Source organism: Sturnira hondurensis, unplaced genomic scaffold (assembly GCF_014824575.4).
Source record: "Sturnira hondurensis isolate 20B ecotype Veracruz unplaced genomic scaffold, ASM1482457v3 Scaffold0022707, whole genome shotgun sequence".
Lineage (NCBI taxonomy): Eukaryota > Metazoa > Chordata > Mammalia > Chiroptera > Phyllostomidae > Sturnira > Sturnira hondurensis.
This window is the reverse complement of record NW_028095338.1, coordinates 967,048-985,010: the sequence shown is the minus strand read 5'-3', so window position 1 is coordinate 985,010 and position 17,963 is coordinate 967,048. Positions and strand designations below refer to the sequence as shown.

The 17,963-nt window shown below is 37.6% G+C and overlaps 1 protein-coding gene across 2 annotated transcripts in view; it reads left to right on the top strand.

Annotated features, from left to right (window-relative positions):
• EMCN (endomucin) overlaps window positions 1-4,841 on the top strand; it is a 96,100-nt gene extending 91,259 nt beyond the window's left edge. For both annotated transcript variants that reach the window (XM_037036257.1, XM_037036258.1), the window contains 2 exons: window positions 596-669; window positions 4,349-4,841. In XM_037036257.1, coding sequence (XP_036892152.1) covers window positions 596-630 — 35 coding nt within the window. In that variant the 3' untranslated portion in view covers window positions 631-669; window positions 4,349-4,841. The remainder of the gene's footprint in view (window positions 1-595; window positions 670-4,348) is intronic.
• Window positions 4,842-17,963: the final 13,122 nt, after the last annotated feature.

Here is a 17,963-nt window from a genome sequence, read left to right as displayed (position 1 = left end):
TGAATGACACAGGTTCTGTGAAATGTGTTGACCACAAATCCAGAGGCATATCTCTAAACTTCCTAGGTTAATAGTTGTCTTTATATTGGGCAGTGGAGTAACACTGTTATTTTGAGTAATGTCTCCTGTGTCATTCAGTATGTCACCAAAGTGTTCATGTTGACCCATAAATGCATTTTCACAAAACTCTCACTGAATTAAACAGAAGATCCTAGAATGTCTTCTTGACAAAATGACGCTTTAAATATATGACATAGTTTTCCTCAGGCAGGGCCAGCTAATAGAACAAGAGAAAATCAGTCACTCATTCCCTAGGGGGCCTCTCTTGCTATCATGGCCCACTCACAGCCCTGCCCCCTCCCAGGGAGGGAGTCAGCATTGCTCCTTCAGGGTGAAAACAGAGGGTGGCTGAAAAAGGCTCATAAATCTTTGCGAGCAATTTCCAGACCTTACCAAGGGGTAAATTGTGGCTTCAATGTCATGCTTGCAGGGAAATTAGATTTTTCTTGAAAAACAAAGAACAAGCCAAGAAACTTTATTTTCCTCCTTAGTCGCCCTCTCAGCTTACAGGTGCAAACATGTCCTCTGTTTTCAGGTGAGCACTCCACACAAGGAAAAACAAAGAACTGACAGCGTGATGAGTCCTCCCCACACCTGGGCAGTAAATACGTAAGTTTCCCAATTTCATTCATTGAGCTCATCATTAATACCTGTTTTGTTAGGCTGTACAGCTTAGATTATTCTTAAAGACTTTTATAAGATGGAAAGTTAACGATCTGTGTTAGTGAAATCATTATTGTCTATTTGTCTAAAAACAAACACTGAAATGATTTGCCAGAGTAATACATGGCCCAGGGGCTGTAAAAAATTCTCCCCATTGCCCTGCCTACCTCAGGAATGACACAATTCCCTCCTCCTGCCTGTTGACAATGTTTCCTTCTAACTGCAGTTTCCTTTTACCTGGGCCATTATACACACACTGACAGTGCCAGTTAGACAGGATTCTATTGCTATTGAAGACTTGAAGGGCTCCAAATGACAATGCCTACAAACTGTAGTTTATTGCAGGAGATATTAAGAGACAATAGCTATTGAAGTTGGGATGTACATCACAGGCAAAGGCTGGCTCAGGCCATGAAATCCAGAGAAGCCAGCCCAGAGGTCTGACTATCCTTCCTCAGTAGGGGTGTACCAAGATGTACTTCTTCTCTAGGTCCAGGAACCAAACACCTCACAGAAGATGATCCAAAATGCAGTCTCACCTGGGCTCTTTTATACTCAGCTGGCCCTGAAGGAAAATTCTTGCTATAAAACTAGCTAAGTGACAGAGCCTTCCAGGTGTTTCCCTGAAACCATGAGCACATGGTCAATTTCATTACAATAAGTTAATCAATAAATAATTTAAATTTTTCAAAACTCTGGTTACAAGAAACACTGGTATTCTGCATGCTTCATGCTTTGACCAGGAATCAGTACAAAGCATTGATTCATTAAATGCTTCTTAGCTCATTAAAATAGCTCAGGCCAATTTTAGGCCTGCTGAAAGGAACTGTCCATGCTTAACATGGGATTGTCTTTTGCTTTCCTAGACTTGTTACGAAGGTTTTTTTCTGATTAATTTAGCTTTCATAAGAAGCATTAATTAAGTGCCCTCACAATTAGTGTTTGATGCTTTTTAGAACGTGCAGAAGAATTTGCCCCCTGACAACCATAGATGTTTTAAAAAGAACAAAAATACATACATGCCTAGACTTGGCCTGACAAAAATGGCAGGCATCGGGGTAGTTTCTGGAGAGAATATTGTTGTGTCCACGATCTGTATATCCTGTCCAGCCACTGATAAAATGCTATTATGGACACTCTGATGAAATTTCAGTTTGTTCCTATATTCATGGTAGATCTTTTGGGGGGGAAAGGTTAATGCAATATTAATCATAAGCATTATCCTACTCACATAAATCCAGATGTTTACCTTGCCGATCTATGCTGCAAACTCTTGACTTCACTTGGAAACTCACTTATGGAGGAGCGTGATTCAGTTGAACAAAAAGTAACAGAGATCTTACTCCTTGCCAAGTACTCAGCCAGGTATAAAGAGGGACAAGACGTGGTTAATGTCCTCAAGGAGCTCATAAAAGTGGAAAGAAATAAACATAAGGAATATTGCTTTAATATAATATGGGAAATAATAAGATAGTGGTATGGAAAGACAGACGTGGCACTTTGAAGTTTAATGGCAAATTTTTTAAAGAAGATGGTTTTTTGGACTTACAGAATAATAAAAAAAAACTGACCTAGGTTTCTCTATGGATGGTGAACAGTATTTACAAATTCAGAGAATTGTAAAGTTGCATAATGTATGAAGTAATTCATAATTGGCTAGCGTTAAGCTGCACTGCATACATATGTTGTTGGGTCAGTGAGCCATTGATACTGTTCCATGATGAGAGTAACAGAAACTGAGTACAAATATTTAAAAAATAGTGTTAGACCCAGCTGGTGTGGCTCAGTGGATTGAGCACCTGCCTACCAAATGAAAGGTCACTGGTTCAATTCCCAATCAGGGCACATGCCTGGGTTTTTGGCCTGGTCCCCAATAGGGGCCATGTGAGAGGCAACCAGACATTGATATTGCTCTCCCTCTCTCCCTCCCCTCTGTCTAAAAATAAGTAAATAAAATGTTTTTTAAAATTTAAAAAATAAAAAATTGTTAGAGCAATGTGATATTGCTCCAACATTCCATTCGTGTTATTGTAATTTAAAAAAATCAGTTGGCAGCTGATTAGAAATTTTTTCAAAAGTCACATGGCACATAGTTCCTGGTTCTTCACTGTAGGATTCCTGGGAAGCACGCGCCCACAGGATAGAGTTCAGTTCCAGAGGGCTGGGAAAAGAGGCTGGAGCAGAAAAGGCACCAGAAGCTCACAGGAAGTTCCATTTACCACAGTAAACTATGAAGTCTTCATAGTATGAGAGTCAAATACCTTCTTTTTCTAAACAGAATAAAATCAGATTCTTTCCTCCTTCATTAATGCCATCAGGAAGTCACTTACTCATTTGGGGAGACCCTCCAACTCTGGATATGAAGTACACCCAGGAAATGAGTCCAAAATTAGAGACGGAGGGTCTGTTCCACAGGCATCCGTATAATCATGGTGCTCCTTCTAGAGCCACACCATGCTCCGGCGTCTGCTGGACCCTCTGTCACTGGCAGATGCTCTGGGAGAACATCAGAAACACTCTGCTCTGCAGTTCTTCCCACAGACAAAGTCTTGACAGAGAGCCTATGGTCACTGCCTGATCTTCAAACTGCCCCCAAGCCACGGCAGCCAGTGGCCAGCTTCCCCATGCAAGGCAACCATGCAACCATCCCTGCCGAGGACCCTGCCTGTGCCAACCAGGCCATGACAGAGTAGGGTTCAGGTCTCCACCCCAGCACCACTGGCAACCCCCACCCCCACCCTACCATCCTCCTCCCAGACTCTAGCAAACCCCCAGCACTGCCACAGCAGAAGAAAACCTCTAACCTCTGCTGGGTCAGGCCACTACCCCTTTCCCACTCGGGGCACAGACGCCACTATCTCCTGCTTCTCTTTGGACAAGGAGAGAGAGCTGTTTCTGTCCTGCTTAAAAAAATGTAGTCAACCAAAGTTCTGGTTCTCCTGTGAAGGAGAAGTAGAGAGTTTTCTGTTCATTCTTCTCCCTACTTATTAGTTGAAGAATGGATGTTGTCAATAAATTTCTTAATTACATTGTCATCCCAAGCAACAGACCTTGAATTGTGTTCCACTGGGGATAGAGTAGTTAAGAGTTTTAATCAGAATAGAAATATGATGCAATTTGTGCTTGAAACACAGAGCAAATGTTACTCTGGAAGAGTAACTCAAAGGGAGTGAGACTATAAGCAGAGGTTGGAAGACGAGTGCAACATTCTCTAGGTAAAAAAACAAGGGCTTTTCCACATCTGCAGGGACAGTGCAGATGGAGATGAAGAGAGAGAATGGAATAGAGAAATGTCTAGCAAATAAAATTCTCCAAAGTTTGATTGAATGTGGGCAGTGGGAAATGAGGAAAACTAGGACTACAGATGATGTCCACACTTCTAGCATGAGTATCTGGATGACTCGCGGAGGTAAGGGCGCAGTTGGGAATCGTGAAGTGACAGGGGACAGGTCTGGGAGGCAGTATTGTGGTTTCCCTCTCAGGTGTGTTGTGTTTGAAGTGCTTTTGAGAGATTCAAGTGATCCTACTGGGTGGAAAAAAATTCAGCTATTTTCCCCCCATCATCTCCCCCAACACCTCCACTTACTCACTTTCTTGAAATATGAACTGTTTTTTTCCCCTATAGGCTTAATCTTCAGCTTCTGTGCTCCAGAAGTAGAAAGAGAAAAAGCCCTGTGGAATTCATCCTGACTTCAAATCCGGCTCACCAATCCATACCAATCACCTGTCCCAACAAAGTGACACCAAGATGACATATAATAATCTGATAGAATCAAAAAATCCTGGATGTCCCCTGTCCTTTGAGACAGGAAAAGTCACATTTGTACATTTTATAAGAACATTCTCAGAACAAGTTTTAGGAAAGGTGTTTGTGAGCCATTAACCTGAGAACACAGGGGTGTGGGCTCACTGATGTTAGGACCTTTCCTTGAGTTTAAACTTCCCAGAGCTGACAGTTTTTATCCATAGGGACTTTCCTACTTTTTAGTGTTCTTCTATTACCTAATGTTTGTATTTATTGTTTTCCAGTATGTTAATGCAGGGAAATTTGCAAGTGTATTGTTAAATATTAGAAATCATGATGTGCCACCTTGTACATAAAGATATTTTTGTTCATATTTTCATGTGTAACTTGTAATAAATAATTACTCTATTCAAAATACTAAAAATCATGAGATGACTTTGAAAGTGGCAATGGTATTGTCCTCTGTAATTATGAATATGTTGGATGGGTTATGAGATTGTGGGAACTCTATAATGAAAGGCATCTGCAATAATTGAGAAAGGGACAAAGAAGTCACATATCAGACCCTGTTAGAAGTAAGTCATACCGTATCTTTGGTATATTTGTAATTCATGCCATGTAGCAAGGATAGAAGGGCATTTATAACTCTCTGTACTGCATTCACTAAGAAGATAAACAGGATTGAAAGTTTTTCTTTTTTAATACTGTTTGTACATTTTTTATTTCTTTTAGAAATGTAATAATTTGTCCTAGCAACCATTGTTAAATCTCCAGTCTATAGAAATGAACACTTTATAAATATATAATTGTGATATTACTTTTCAGTGTATCCCTTTCCCAAAACACACACACACACACACACACACACACAAGAGATTTTAGCCGCCGCTCCATCGGGAGCACTTTCCTCTGTGGAAAGCTGACAGACCAACCTTGACCACTTCTTTGATTGGACACATACAATCAGAATGTCATGTTGGTGGAAGTTCTGTGCAAAGTTTGGAAACTCATAAGCTGCCAGTGGCAGCTCTTTAACTTTTATGATGAACTAAACTGATTTCGATGCTAAATCAATTTAGTGACATGCGGGCAGGGTAGTAGAGACAGAATGCTGTATATAAACCTGCCCTTTAAATTTCTTTTGTTGCAGCGTGTTTCAAAACGTTCAGCTTTAGGGATTATATAAATAATCATCTTGCTTTTAGCTTCCTTATATCTGGACATCAAGACACCAAGAAAGCATATCTCTATTTCTGACTGGTGTCTCTTTCTGCTTCTTTGGGAAGAAAGACAGGAAACTGGAGGGGAAAAAGAAAGTAAGAGGGTAGAGAAAAGATCAAAGATCTTCAGCACATACACTCTCCCTGAGAGATGCTTTGTCCTTGCTCTACTCTAACCCACAAGACTTTTAAACTGGAGCGACAGTGGCCAGAGTGTGCCATCCACGGGCATTTGTCTTCAGAAGGAAAATGTTCCAGTACCCCTAGAATGCTCTACTGAGCTTCTCAGCAGAAGCCTTGTTAAACAGAATGTACTGCACACAAACAAACTCGTCTGCAATATAAATTACTGCAAGTGATATGTCATTCTGGTGTCTAGAAAAAACATTTTCTTGACTTTTAGTAAGAACTTTTGGAAGAATTTGCAACAATTGGAGAAAGGGAAAGCTTTTTAATGGTAATGAAAAATGAAATTCATTCTGGCTCAAGAATTGCACATAAAGAATATGCTTTATACTAAGAACTCTAACATTATATCTTTAAAAAATTTAAGTGATGCCCTGGCTGGTGCAGCTTAGTGGTTTGAGTGCCAGCCTGTGAACTAAAGGGTCACCAGTTCGATTCCCAATCAAGACACAGGCCTGCACTGCAGGCCAGGTTCCAGGTAGAGGTGTGTGAGAGGCAACCCCACGTTACTGTTTCTCTCCCTCTCTTTCTCTCTCTCTTCCCCTTTCTGTAAAAATAAATTAATACATTTTTTTTAAAAAGTGATGAGAGGATTGAGAAATTTGCAGAGATATTAATGGCATTTTTGTACCATCAGCCTCAGAGGTAATGTCAGCATTTTTATAAATCATCTTAAACTTATTGAAGTAGGAAATTTTGTTATCAAGCCAATATTATCATTAATCAGATGTTTTTAATTATCTGACTTAAATTGTCTACTTTTTATGCCTGACTTGTTATAAGCTTTTTATTCTGATGTACAGCTCTAATGTCACTATAGAAAAGGAATGGTTGTATTTAGATCCAAGGCAAACTTTTCTATATGTTTGTTCTGCAAGACCGTATGAATATAATTTAAGTCTATCAATAGTCAAAACATAAACAAGAGCTAATTAACTGGCAGTATTGTTACCTGACAGTAAAAGGATATTGTTGGCTGTCACACTGGCTGTGACAAGCAAGCAGAGGAAAACTTCTAAATTCCCCTTGCAGAGCCAAAATATTCCGTTACATTTCTGACAAATCTGTGCCTTCTTTGTTGTCTACCTGCCATGCTTAAGTTCCTGAGGATCAACTCAGGACACCAGAGAACCACCAACAATGAACCTACCAGCTTTCCCTGATTTGTCTTACTTAAGCTCTTTTTATGATCATTCGAGTTTTTATAAGGTCCTAAAAAGAAAGCTGAGTATGTCCTTTAAAAGTTATGTTTAGAGTAATGATAATCTCAAGACTATGAAACCGTTAATTTTTGCCTAATATTAAAGATATCCATCATTGTGATTAATTAAATAATAGGTACCCTGAACTGAGAATTTGTAATGGATTATCCAGAGGTCTCCCCTTAGCAATTTCCCCACAAGCACAAACAAGACTTCTCGTGTTCCATTAAATGAGCATGCTTCGTCATTGCTTTAAGGGGTTTTGTCCTGTGGGCTTGAGCATACCTATTTCCTGTTCTGGATGCTTTTTAAAGGAAACCCAGTTTTGATCAATTGGAAGTAAAAAAAAAAGTAGAAAACACCCAATCAGAACAGCAGAAAGAAAAAAGACAATCTTAAAAACTGCAAGAAAAACAGCTACCTACAAGGGAGTTCACATAAGCTGTCAGCTGATTTCTGAACAGAATCTTTGCAGGCTAGAAGAGATTGACAAGAAATACTCAAAGTAATGAAAAGCAAGGACCTATGACCAAGACTACCCAGCAAAGCTATCATTTGAACTGAAGGACAGACGAAGAGCTTCCCAGACAAGAAAAAGCTAAAGGAGTCCATCAGCACCAAACTTGTGTTATATGAAATGTTAAAGGGTCACTTTTAAGATGAAGAAAAAGGATCTAAATATAAATAATAAAATGGCAATAAAAACATACATATCAACAATTGATTCCAACAAATATATAAATGAACAAGCAGAAGAGAAACATATTCAAAGATACAGAGGACTTTTTGACAGTTGCCAGAGGGGAAGAGTGTGGGGGGATGAGTTAAAAAAGTCACATGGTTAAGAAGTATACATTGGTAGTTGGAGAATAGCCATGGGGCTGTAAACTACAGCATAGGGGATATAGTGAATAATTTGTAATAACTATGAATGGTGTCATAGGGTTATGAGATTTTGGGGGATGATCACTTAGTAAGTTATATAATGTTTAATCACTGTGCCGTATACCTGAAACTAATATAATATTGTATGCCAACTAATATTGAAAAAATAAAAAATGATTTACAGTTAAAAAAATACCCCTAAAGTAAAGGCCTAACCTGACCTAAAAGCAAGCCTTGAAAGAAAACAGCTGCTAATCCACAAAATATTTAAAGATCTCCCAGGGCAAAGTCTAATGACCTTTATAAACAAACTATGTGCAGCAAAACAACAACTCAGCAACATGAAGTTCCAAATATTCATCTTCCAATTTAAAATTATATAGATGCTTCCAAAGATGTAAATCATGAACAATCGCCATGAGAGAAATTAGTTAATAAAAATGTAATCAGAAGTGACAAAAAGGATGGACACTTCATGATTAATTCCATGAGAACAGTATTATCTTAATAATAAAAACAAGCCAAAGACATTACAAGGAAGTAAAAGGAAATAAAACTATAGGCTTCTAGCCCACATGAACATAAATACAAAAATATCAAAACCATTAACTAAATATTAGCAAATAAAATTTAGCAATATAAAAAAATTAAAAGTGAGATTATCCCAGGAATCTAAGGTGGTCTAACATTTGAATATCAGTCATTGTAACTCAACATATTTACAGCATACAGAAGAAAATATATTCTTATCTCAGCAGATATAGACAAACATTTGACAAAATTCAATATTAATCTATGATCAAATCTCTCATTAAACTAGGATTAAAAGGAAACTTCCTCAATTTGATAATGCAAAATTATGAGAAACCTACAGCTAACTTTTACATAAAACGGAGAAATAAAAAGCTTTTATTTAAAATTAGAAACAAAGTGAATATATCCAATCTTATGACTTCTAATCAACATTAAATCTGAGGGGTCCTACAAATACATCTGTGCAAAGAAAATAAAGTCTTACAGAGATTGGAAAGGAAGATTACAGATTCACGTATAAATCCTATAATATCTACATAAAACCAATAGAATTAATAATTTAATATGTTTAATATGTTGTGGTTGTAGACTGATTTCTTTTACTAAGTAACAAAGAAATGAAAGCTGAAAAAGTACACCATTTACAAAAATGCTATCAAATATAGAATTCTTGGGGATAAATTTTACAACATATGTACATACCCTGTGCATTTTAAGATGAGAGAAACTAAAGAAAACCATATCAAAACATCATAAACTTAATATTATTAACATGTCAGTTCTACTTAAATTGATTTATAGACCTATCACAATACCAGTCCAAACCAATTTTCCTCTTTGATTGGAAAGACATTTATGATTCCAATATTTGTATGGAAATAAACTTATAATAGCTGAAACATTTTATTTAAATATAAAGGACTCACACCACTACATTTAAAGACTTACCTTAAAATTACAGTAATCAAGACAGTGCACTATTGACCTAAAATCATAATTTAGATTAGATTTTGGTCAAGATGGCAGTGTAGGTAGATATGGCTTGCTGCTTCACACAACCACATGAAAACTAGAAGTAAAATATAGAACAGCCATCACTCAGAACTGTCAGAAATTGAGTTGATTGGAAGTCTGACAACTACAGAATTAAAGAAACCACATCCACCCAGACTGGTAAGAGAGATAGAGGTGTGGAATGGCCTGGTCCCACACCATGTAGTAGATACAAATTCAGGAGAGATATCTCAGAAGCAAGGAGTCCCATCCTATATCAGGCCTCCCAGCCCAGGATTCTAGTGCAAGGAAGATAAGTCCCTACAACTTTTGGCTGCAAAAACCTGCAGGGATTGCATTGGTGGGAGAAAATTCTGAAGCCTCAAGCAGTTTCTATCAAAGAACCCACCCATAGACTCACCTACTCAGACTCACTCTCTCTGAGCATCAGCACTCTTTTCTAAACTCTCCCCTCACAGAGCCAACAAGCTGGTGCCATATCTAAGACTCCATCAATCTGTCCAACACTGTTTGATTCACCTTGGAGATCCCCAGAGACTCCACCAAACCCAATGTAAGGACCTACCCAAGCTGCTTTTTCATATGAATGGCTCATGTTGACTCTTGTTGGACAACTTCCTAAATCCATTCACACAAACAATAGCAGGCCTCAGTGAGCTCCAGGCCCAGCACTAGCAAGAGCCAGCTGCGATTCACAGCTTGGCTTCACCTGGTAATCTCCAGGACTAGCATAAGTAGCAGCCCTCTCAGATTGTTGTAGAGCTCAGGCAGGGTGGCCCTGGGCAAAACACAGGTAGGGTGTGACTTTGGCCTTTACCATCCAGGAAATCCCAGGGCTGGTGCACCCAGTGGACAGATACAAACCATGTTGGAGGGCTACCACCCTGTCCCTGCACAGCTGATCCTCCATGGAACGTGGGATTGGTGGTCAGTTGTCACAGCCAGTCCTTGCAGCTGACTGGCCTGGGTAAATCACTACCACTGACCCGCCAAAAGCAACCAAATCTCAATTACAAGAGGTGAGTGTACTCAGCCCACACAAAGGGCACATCTCAAGTACCCAGCTTGGGTGATAGGAGAGGCTATGCCACTGGACCCTACAGGACACCTACTACATTAGGCCATGCCAGCATGACAGGAAGTCATAGCAGCTCTATCTGATACATAGAAACAAATACAAGGAGGCTGACAAAATGAGGAGACAAAGAAACATGGCCCAAATGAAAGAAAAAATAACAGCTCCAGAAAAAGAACTAAACAAAATGGAAATAAATAATCTATCAGGTGCAGAATTCAACACATTGGTTATAAGAATGCTCAAGGAAATTAGTGAGGATCTCTAAGAGCATAAAAAAATCCAGTCAGAATCAAAGGATACACTAACTGGAATAAAGAACAATTCACAAGAAACAACAGTAGAGTGGATGAAGCCAACAATCAAATCAATGATCTGGAACATAAAGAAGCAAAAAACAAGCAATCGGAACAACAAAAAGAAAAAAGAATACAAAACACGAGGATAGTGTAAAGAGCCTTTGTGACAACTTCAAGCATTCCAACATTTGCATCATAGGGGTACTGGAAGGAGAAGAAAAAGAGCAAGAAATTGGAAATATACTTGAAAAAATAATGACATGCAAGTCTATTTCCTTCAGGAAGCACAGAGACTCCCAAACAAGTTCGACCCAAAGAGGATCACACCAAGACACATCATAATTAAAGTGCCACAGATTAAAGATAGAGAATCTTAAAAGTGGCAAGAGAAAAGCAGTTAGTTACCTACAAGGTAATTCCCCTAAGGCTGTCAGCTAATTTCTCAAGAGAAACTTTGCAGGCTGGAAGGGATTGGAAGGAAATATTCAAAGTCATGAAAAGCAGCAACCTACAGCCAAGATTACTCTACCCAACAAAGCTATCATTGAGAATTGAAGGGCAGATAAAGAGCTTCCCAGACATGAAAAAATAAAGGAGTTAATCATCACCAAACCATTATTATATGAAATGTTAAAGGGACTTATTTAAGAAAAAGAAGATCAAAACTGTGAACAATAAAATGGTAAAATGCATATCTATCTATCAACAATTGATCTAAAAAACAAACTAAGTAAACAAAAAGAACCAAGACAGCATCTTGGATAAGAAGAGCATTTTGATGGTTGCCAGATTGGGGTGGGGGGGGGGAGAATGGGTGGGGATGTGAGAGGATAAGGAAGTAGAAAGTGGTAGTTACAGAATAGCCCTGGGGATGTAAAATACAGTTTAGGAAATGGAGTAGCCAAAGAACTTATACACTTGACCCATGGACATGAACAATGGGAGGAAGATTGCCTGAGGGAGTGGGTGTGCTGGGTGGAGGGGGACAAAGGGGGAAAAAAATCAAGACAACTATAATAGCACAATCAATAAAATATAATTAAAACAATATAATTTAATCAATGGAATGGAATATTAAATAGGAAATGTATGGTTTCCCCCTATATACATGTGTATATATTATCAACTTCTTTTTGACAAGGATGTCATAGTAATTTCATGAGAAAAGTCATCTTCTCAACACATAGCTCTGAAACAATCAGATACATGTGCATAAAAATGAAGCTCACCAATTAGTTTATACCTCATGCAAAACAACTTGAAATCCAAGTGTATAACACCTGCCTTCTTTAGAGTCAGTAAAGATTTTCTAACTAGGACGATGTAAAAGCCCAACTAAAGGACAAATAAAAAGTTGAACTTCATCAACACTACAAATTCTGTTCTTCAAATGAGCATAGTATACTGATGATTCTAGGCAAAGAAATAGAAGGAAATATTTACATTATATAGGCCTCTGACAAGTGGCTTGCATATAAGACAAGTAAGGAACTCAAAAAACATAAAAGAAGTTAATCCACTAAAAAACAGGAAAAATATTTGAAAAGACAATTCAGAAAAGAAGATAACATGATTTCCCAATAAGCACATTAAGAGATACTCAATATTATTTTTCATCAGGAAAATGCAAATTTAAAACCATGATGAGACTACACATCTACTACAGATCCACAGGAATGACTGAAATGATAACAGCCAATGATGCAAACTGGTGGTGAGAATATGGCAGAACCTGAACTCTCATACATTGCTAGTGGGAATGTAAAATCATACAACTGCTTGAAAAACAATTTAGCAGATTATTCTTGAAAAAAGTTGAAAAAATTTAAATGCATACTTCTCATATGACATAGTATCTCCACTTTCATGTATTTACCTAAGAGACACAAAAATGTGTGTCCTGCCCTAACTGGTATGGCTCAGTTGTTGGGGCATCATCCTGCAAAATGAAAGGTTGCCAGTTTGATTCCCAGTCAGGGCACATGCCTGGGTTTTTGGTTTTGTCCCAAGTCAGGACACATAGGAGAACCGATTCATGTTTCTCTCTTGCATCTATTGTTTATTTCCCTCTCTTCCCCTCTTTCTAAAATAAAATAAATAAAACCTTTTAATATGCTTATGTCCTAGCTATACAAATATCTATAACAAAAATGTTCCTATTAACTCTAGCCAAAGCAATAAGTAATAAACAAATTATGGTATAGTCATAGACTGGAATACCACTCCACAGTAAAATGGAACAAACTACTAATACACCCTACAAAATGGGTGAATCTCAAAATATTGTGTAGTAAGCTACAAAAAAGAAGCCAGATATAATGAAATGAGTACTTTATTACTCCATTTATATAAAACACTAGTAAAAAAATCAAACCAGTGACTGTCCTAAGCCAGAGATGAAATGGAAGTGCCAGGAGAGAAGCATAAGGGAATTTTTTGAAATGATGGAAATTTCTGTAATTTGATTTTGCTGCTGGTACATGGGTGTACATATTTGCTAACACTCAAGCCAAACACTGAATGTGGATATATTTTTATATATACACTATACCTTAATAAAATTAACTTTACAAAATATTTTATAATCATTTTTTTCAAAAAGGAGAGATTATATTACTTTCTTTTATGGGCTGAATTGTGCTTCACCCCCCCTACCCCCAATTCGTATGTTGAAGTCCAAACTCCCAATACCTCCTCTTAATGTAACTAAATTTAAAGATAGGGTTTTTTAAGTGATAATTAAGATCAGATGAGGTAGCCAGGGTAGGCCCTAATCCAATGTGACTGACTTCTAAGAATAGAAAATTTGGACAGACAGAGGGCAAGAGAGAGAGAGAGAGACCACATGAAGACACAGGAAGAAGATAGCCATCTACAAACCAAAGAAAGACACCTCTGAATGAAACAAGCTTTGACACCTTAAACTTGAATTTCTTGCGTTCAGAATTGTGACAAATAAATCCCTGATGTTTAAGCCACTCAATCTGTGGTACTTTGTTCCAGTAGCCCTAGTACACTAATATGTTCTCCTACAGGGTTATTGAGATAATGAAATGAGACTATAATGTATTAGGGACACAAGAAATTAACTTTTTTCTGCTTTGTATTTCTCAGTGAGGATCAGCATTAAAACTACTTTAATTTATATTCAAGATTAATGGGCAAGCCTGAGGTCCTTTTCCAACAACTGGAAGAATTTCTAAACTTTTCTATTTTACCACTAAAAGTCTTTTATATTTCTAAGCATCAAAATTCTAGTGTCACCTGTTAACATAAATGAGCTTTTAGCGAAGTTAACATTTGTTTGATAAGGTGTTAAAATATTGAAACGTTTTAGTACCATTGATATATAGCTGCTGTTCTGAGCTCACTTACTCCCTAGGTGCCCCTCCCCCCCGCCCCTCCTGGTTCCTTCCCTGGGACCTGATATGGCTCTAAGATCCAGCACCTAAAGGGTTAATGCCTGGCAAAAGTGACCCCATCTGGGTTTTTTTCTTTTCTTTGACTTTTTTCTTCTTTTTTAAATTTAATTAAATATTTGGGGTTCACAGTCGTTCCTAAGATTATATGTTTCAAGTATACAATTTGGTAATTCTTGGCAGTCTATTGCATCGTGTGCTTGCCGCCCATAGTCTGATCTCCTTTTGTCATCATATATTTGACCCCTTTACCCTCTACATCCTCACTCAACTCCGCTTCCCCTCTGGTAACCACCACACTCATCTGTGTTTGTTTGTTTTGTTTGTTGTTTTCTGTTTTTTTATTCCACAGAGGAGTGAAATCATATCATTCTTGTTCTTTTGAGGCCATCTGTCCTTGTAAGTCAGTGCCTCGTGCCACACCTGCGGCTAGATATTTTAACTATCACTACTGTTTAGGGCTGTGTTTTGATGATGGGCATGAAACCCATAGAAAGTTGAACTTGAGAGACATTTTTTTAAAATACGAATTTGCTTGATTTCTATGTACATATTTATTTTGTTGACCAAATGTGAGTCTGGATCACCTCAACTTAAGTACACATTAAACAATGTTTGCAAAGTTTTAAGTTATAAAACCTTACCTGTGTACTCAAATTTAGGGGCAGGTCTTTACTTGCCTTCTCTAGTATCACAAGTTTATGATTCCCATGGGTTTTTTTGCTCACAAATACAAATTAAGCCTGTGTGTGCGTGCATTCTGATAAAGGATACAGCTTCTTTGAGGTGCTGGCCATGTTTTAGGGGAAGGTTTCTCTTGCTTGGGTTGCAGTATTCTATAGTAAGGCTGTGTGAATTTAAATTACAAATGTTGGTACCCTGAAGGGTTTACATTAACAAAATAAAGAATAAAAAATTAAAAAATCTTATAAATAGATGCAAAAAATTGATAAGATACCACATCCATTTGTGATTGAAATACTCAGTAGTTAGCCCTGGCTGGTGTAGCTCAGTGGATTGAGCACAAGCCTGTGAACCAGAGGATCGCGGTTCGATTCCCAGTCAGGGCACATGCCTGGGTTGCAGGCCAGTTCCCTGCAGGCCATTTTCCAGCAGGGGACGCACAAAAGGCAACCATACATTGATATTTCTCTCCCTCTCTCCTTCCCCTCTAAAGATAAATAAATAAAATCTTTAAAAAAAAAGAAATACTCAATAGTTATAGAAGGAAAGTATCTCAACATAATAAAGGCCATATATGACAAACCCTCAATTAATATCATACATAATGGTGAAAAACTGAAAGCTACTTCTCCAAGATCAGGGACAAAACAAGGATGTCCACTGTCACCACCCTTATTCAACATCTAAGTCCTAGCCAGAGCAATGAAGGAAGAGAAAGAAATAAAGGCATCCAAATTGGGAATGGAGAAGTTAAACTGTCACTTTTGCAGATGACACAATTCATTATATTGAAAATCCTAAAGACTCCACCAGAAAACTATTGGAAATGATAAACAAATATAGTAAAGTTGCAAGATATAAAATCAATGTACAAAAATTTACCGCTTTCCGTATACCAACAATGAAACTTTAGAAAAAGAAATGAAAAAAATTCCTTTTGCATGGCAATCAAAAAAAAAAATACCTAGGGATACATTTAACAAAGGATGTGAAAGACCTATAAATGGAGAACTGCAAAGCATTGTTAAAAGAGATTGAAGAAAACACAATGAAATGGAAAAATATTCCATCTGCATAGATTGGAAGAATCAACTAAGTTAAAATGTCCATAGTACTCAAAGCAAAATACAAATTTAATGCAATCCTCATCAAAATACCCATCACATTTTTAAAAGGAACGGAACAAAAAAAAACATCAAGTTGTATGGAACCACAAAAGATCCCAAATGCCCAAAGCAATCATGAGATAAAAACACAAAGCTGGAGGTATGACTTCAGATTATACTACAGAGCACTGATAATCAGAATAGCATGACTGGCAGAAAAACAGACACACATACCAATAGAACAGAATTGAGAGCCCAGAAATAAAATAACATGTATATAAGCAAAAAAAGTTTTGACAAAGGAGCCAAAAACAGACAATGGAGAGAAGAAATACTCTTCAATAAATGTTGCAAGAAAAGTTGAAAAACCACATGCAAGAGAATAAAACTAGACTGCAATTTGTCCCCATAGACAAAAATTAACTCAAAATGGGTCCGAGGCTTAAATATAAGATCTGAAATAATCAATTACACAGAAGACAACATAGATACTAAATTTATGGACCTTGGTCTTAGAGAACATTTTTTTAATTTGACCCCAAAGACAAGGGAAGAAGAAGCAAAAATAAATGAATGGGAATATATCAAACTCAAAACTTTCTGCAAAGCAAAGGAAACTGCAACCAAAACAAAAAGGCAACCAGCCAAATGGGTAGAGATATTGCAAACAACAGTTTCAACAAGGGGTTAATTTCCAAAATATGTAGAGAACTCATACAACTCAACATCAAACACATAATCCAACTAAAAAAATGGACAGAAGACCTGAGACACTCAGAACATGCAAATGACCCCAAATATATGAAAAGATGCTCAATTTTACTAGCTATTAGGGAACTGCCAATCAAAACTACAATGAGATAGCACCTCATACGTGTTAGAATGGCTATTATCAACAAGGCAAGTAATAGCAAGTATTGGACAGGTTGTAGAGAAAGGGTACTCTCACTCGATGCTGGTGGGAATGTAAATTGGCACAGCCACGGTGGAAAGCAGTATAAAGTTCCTCAAAAAATTCAGAATAGATTTACCATATGATCCAATAATCTGTCTTCTGGGTACCTATAAAAAATTTGAAAGCATTTATTTGAAAAAATACATGCACCCCTATATTCATCGCAGCCTTATTCACGGTGACCAAGACATGGAAACAACTGAATTGTCCTTCAATAGATGACTGGATAAAGAAGATGTGGTGCATATATATTATGAAATATGACTTGGCCATAAGAAAAGATGAAGTACTGTCATTTACAACAACATGGGTGAACCTGAGAATATTACGCTAAGTGAAGTAAGTCAGTCAGGAAAAGCTAAGAACCATATGATTCCACTCATGTGTGAGGTACAAAACTGAAATTCATAAACACAGACAACAGTATGGTGGTTACCAGAGGAAAGGGGATGGGAAGATAGTAAAGGATAAAGGGGCCCAAGTACTAATGACAGAAGATGATTTGACTTTGGGTGGTGGGCACACAATGCAATATTGCAGTATACAGATCATCTATCCTAGAAATGCATACTTTAAACCTATATGGTCCTATTAATTTCACTCAATAAACTTAATTTTAAAGATAAAATTAAAAATATAAAACTAAAGCAAGTAAAAAGCATAAAACAAATACTGTCAGCCTCTCCATTGCTGTTTCCATTGCTATGTCATTTAACCTCCTTGAAGAGTTTAGGTGATTTGATAGGAGAAGGCACAGGTGAGGCTTCCTCAGGCTGCACAGTAAAGGCCACTGATGTGCCGAGTGCAGTGTCACTATTTGTCACGTGTGTGTGCTGCAAGGAGCCGCAGGTTTTAATTAGTGCCTCTACTATCTAGGAATTACAGAAACTTTTCAGAAAAGTTTTGAACTCCACCT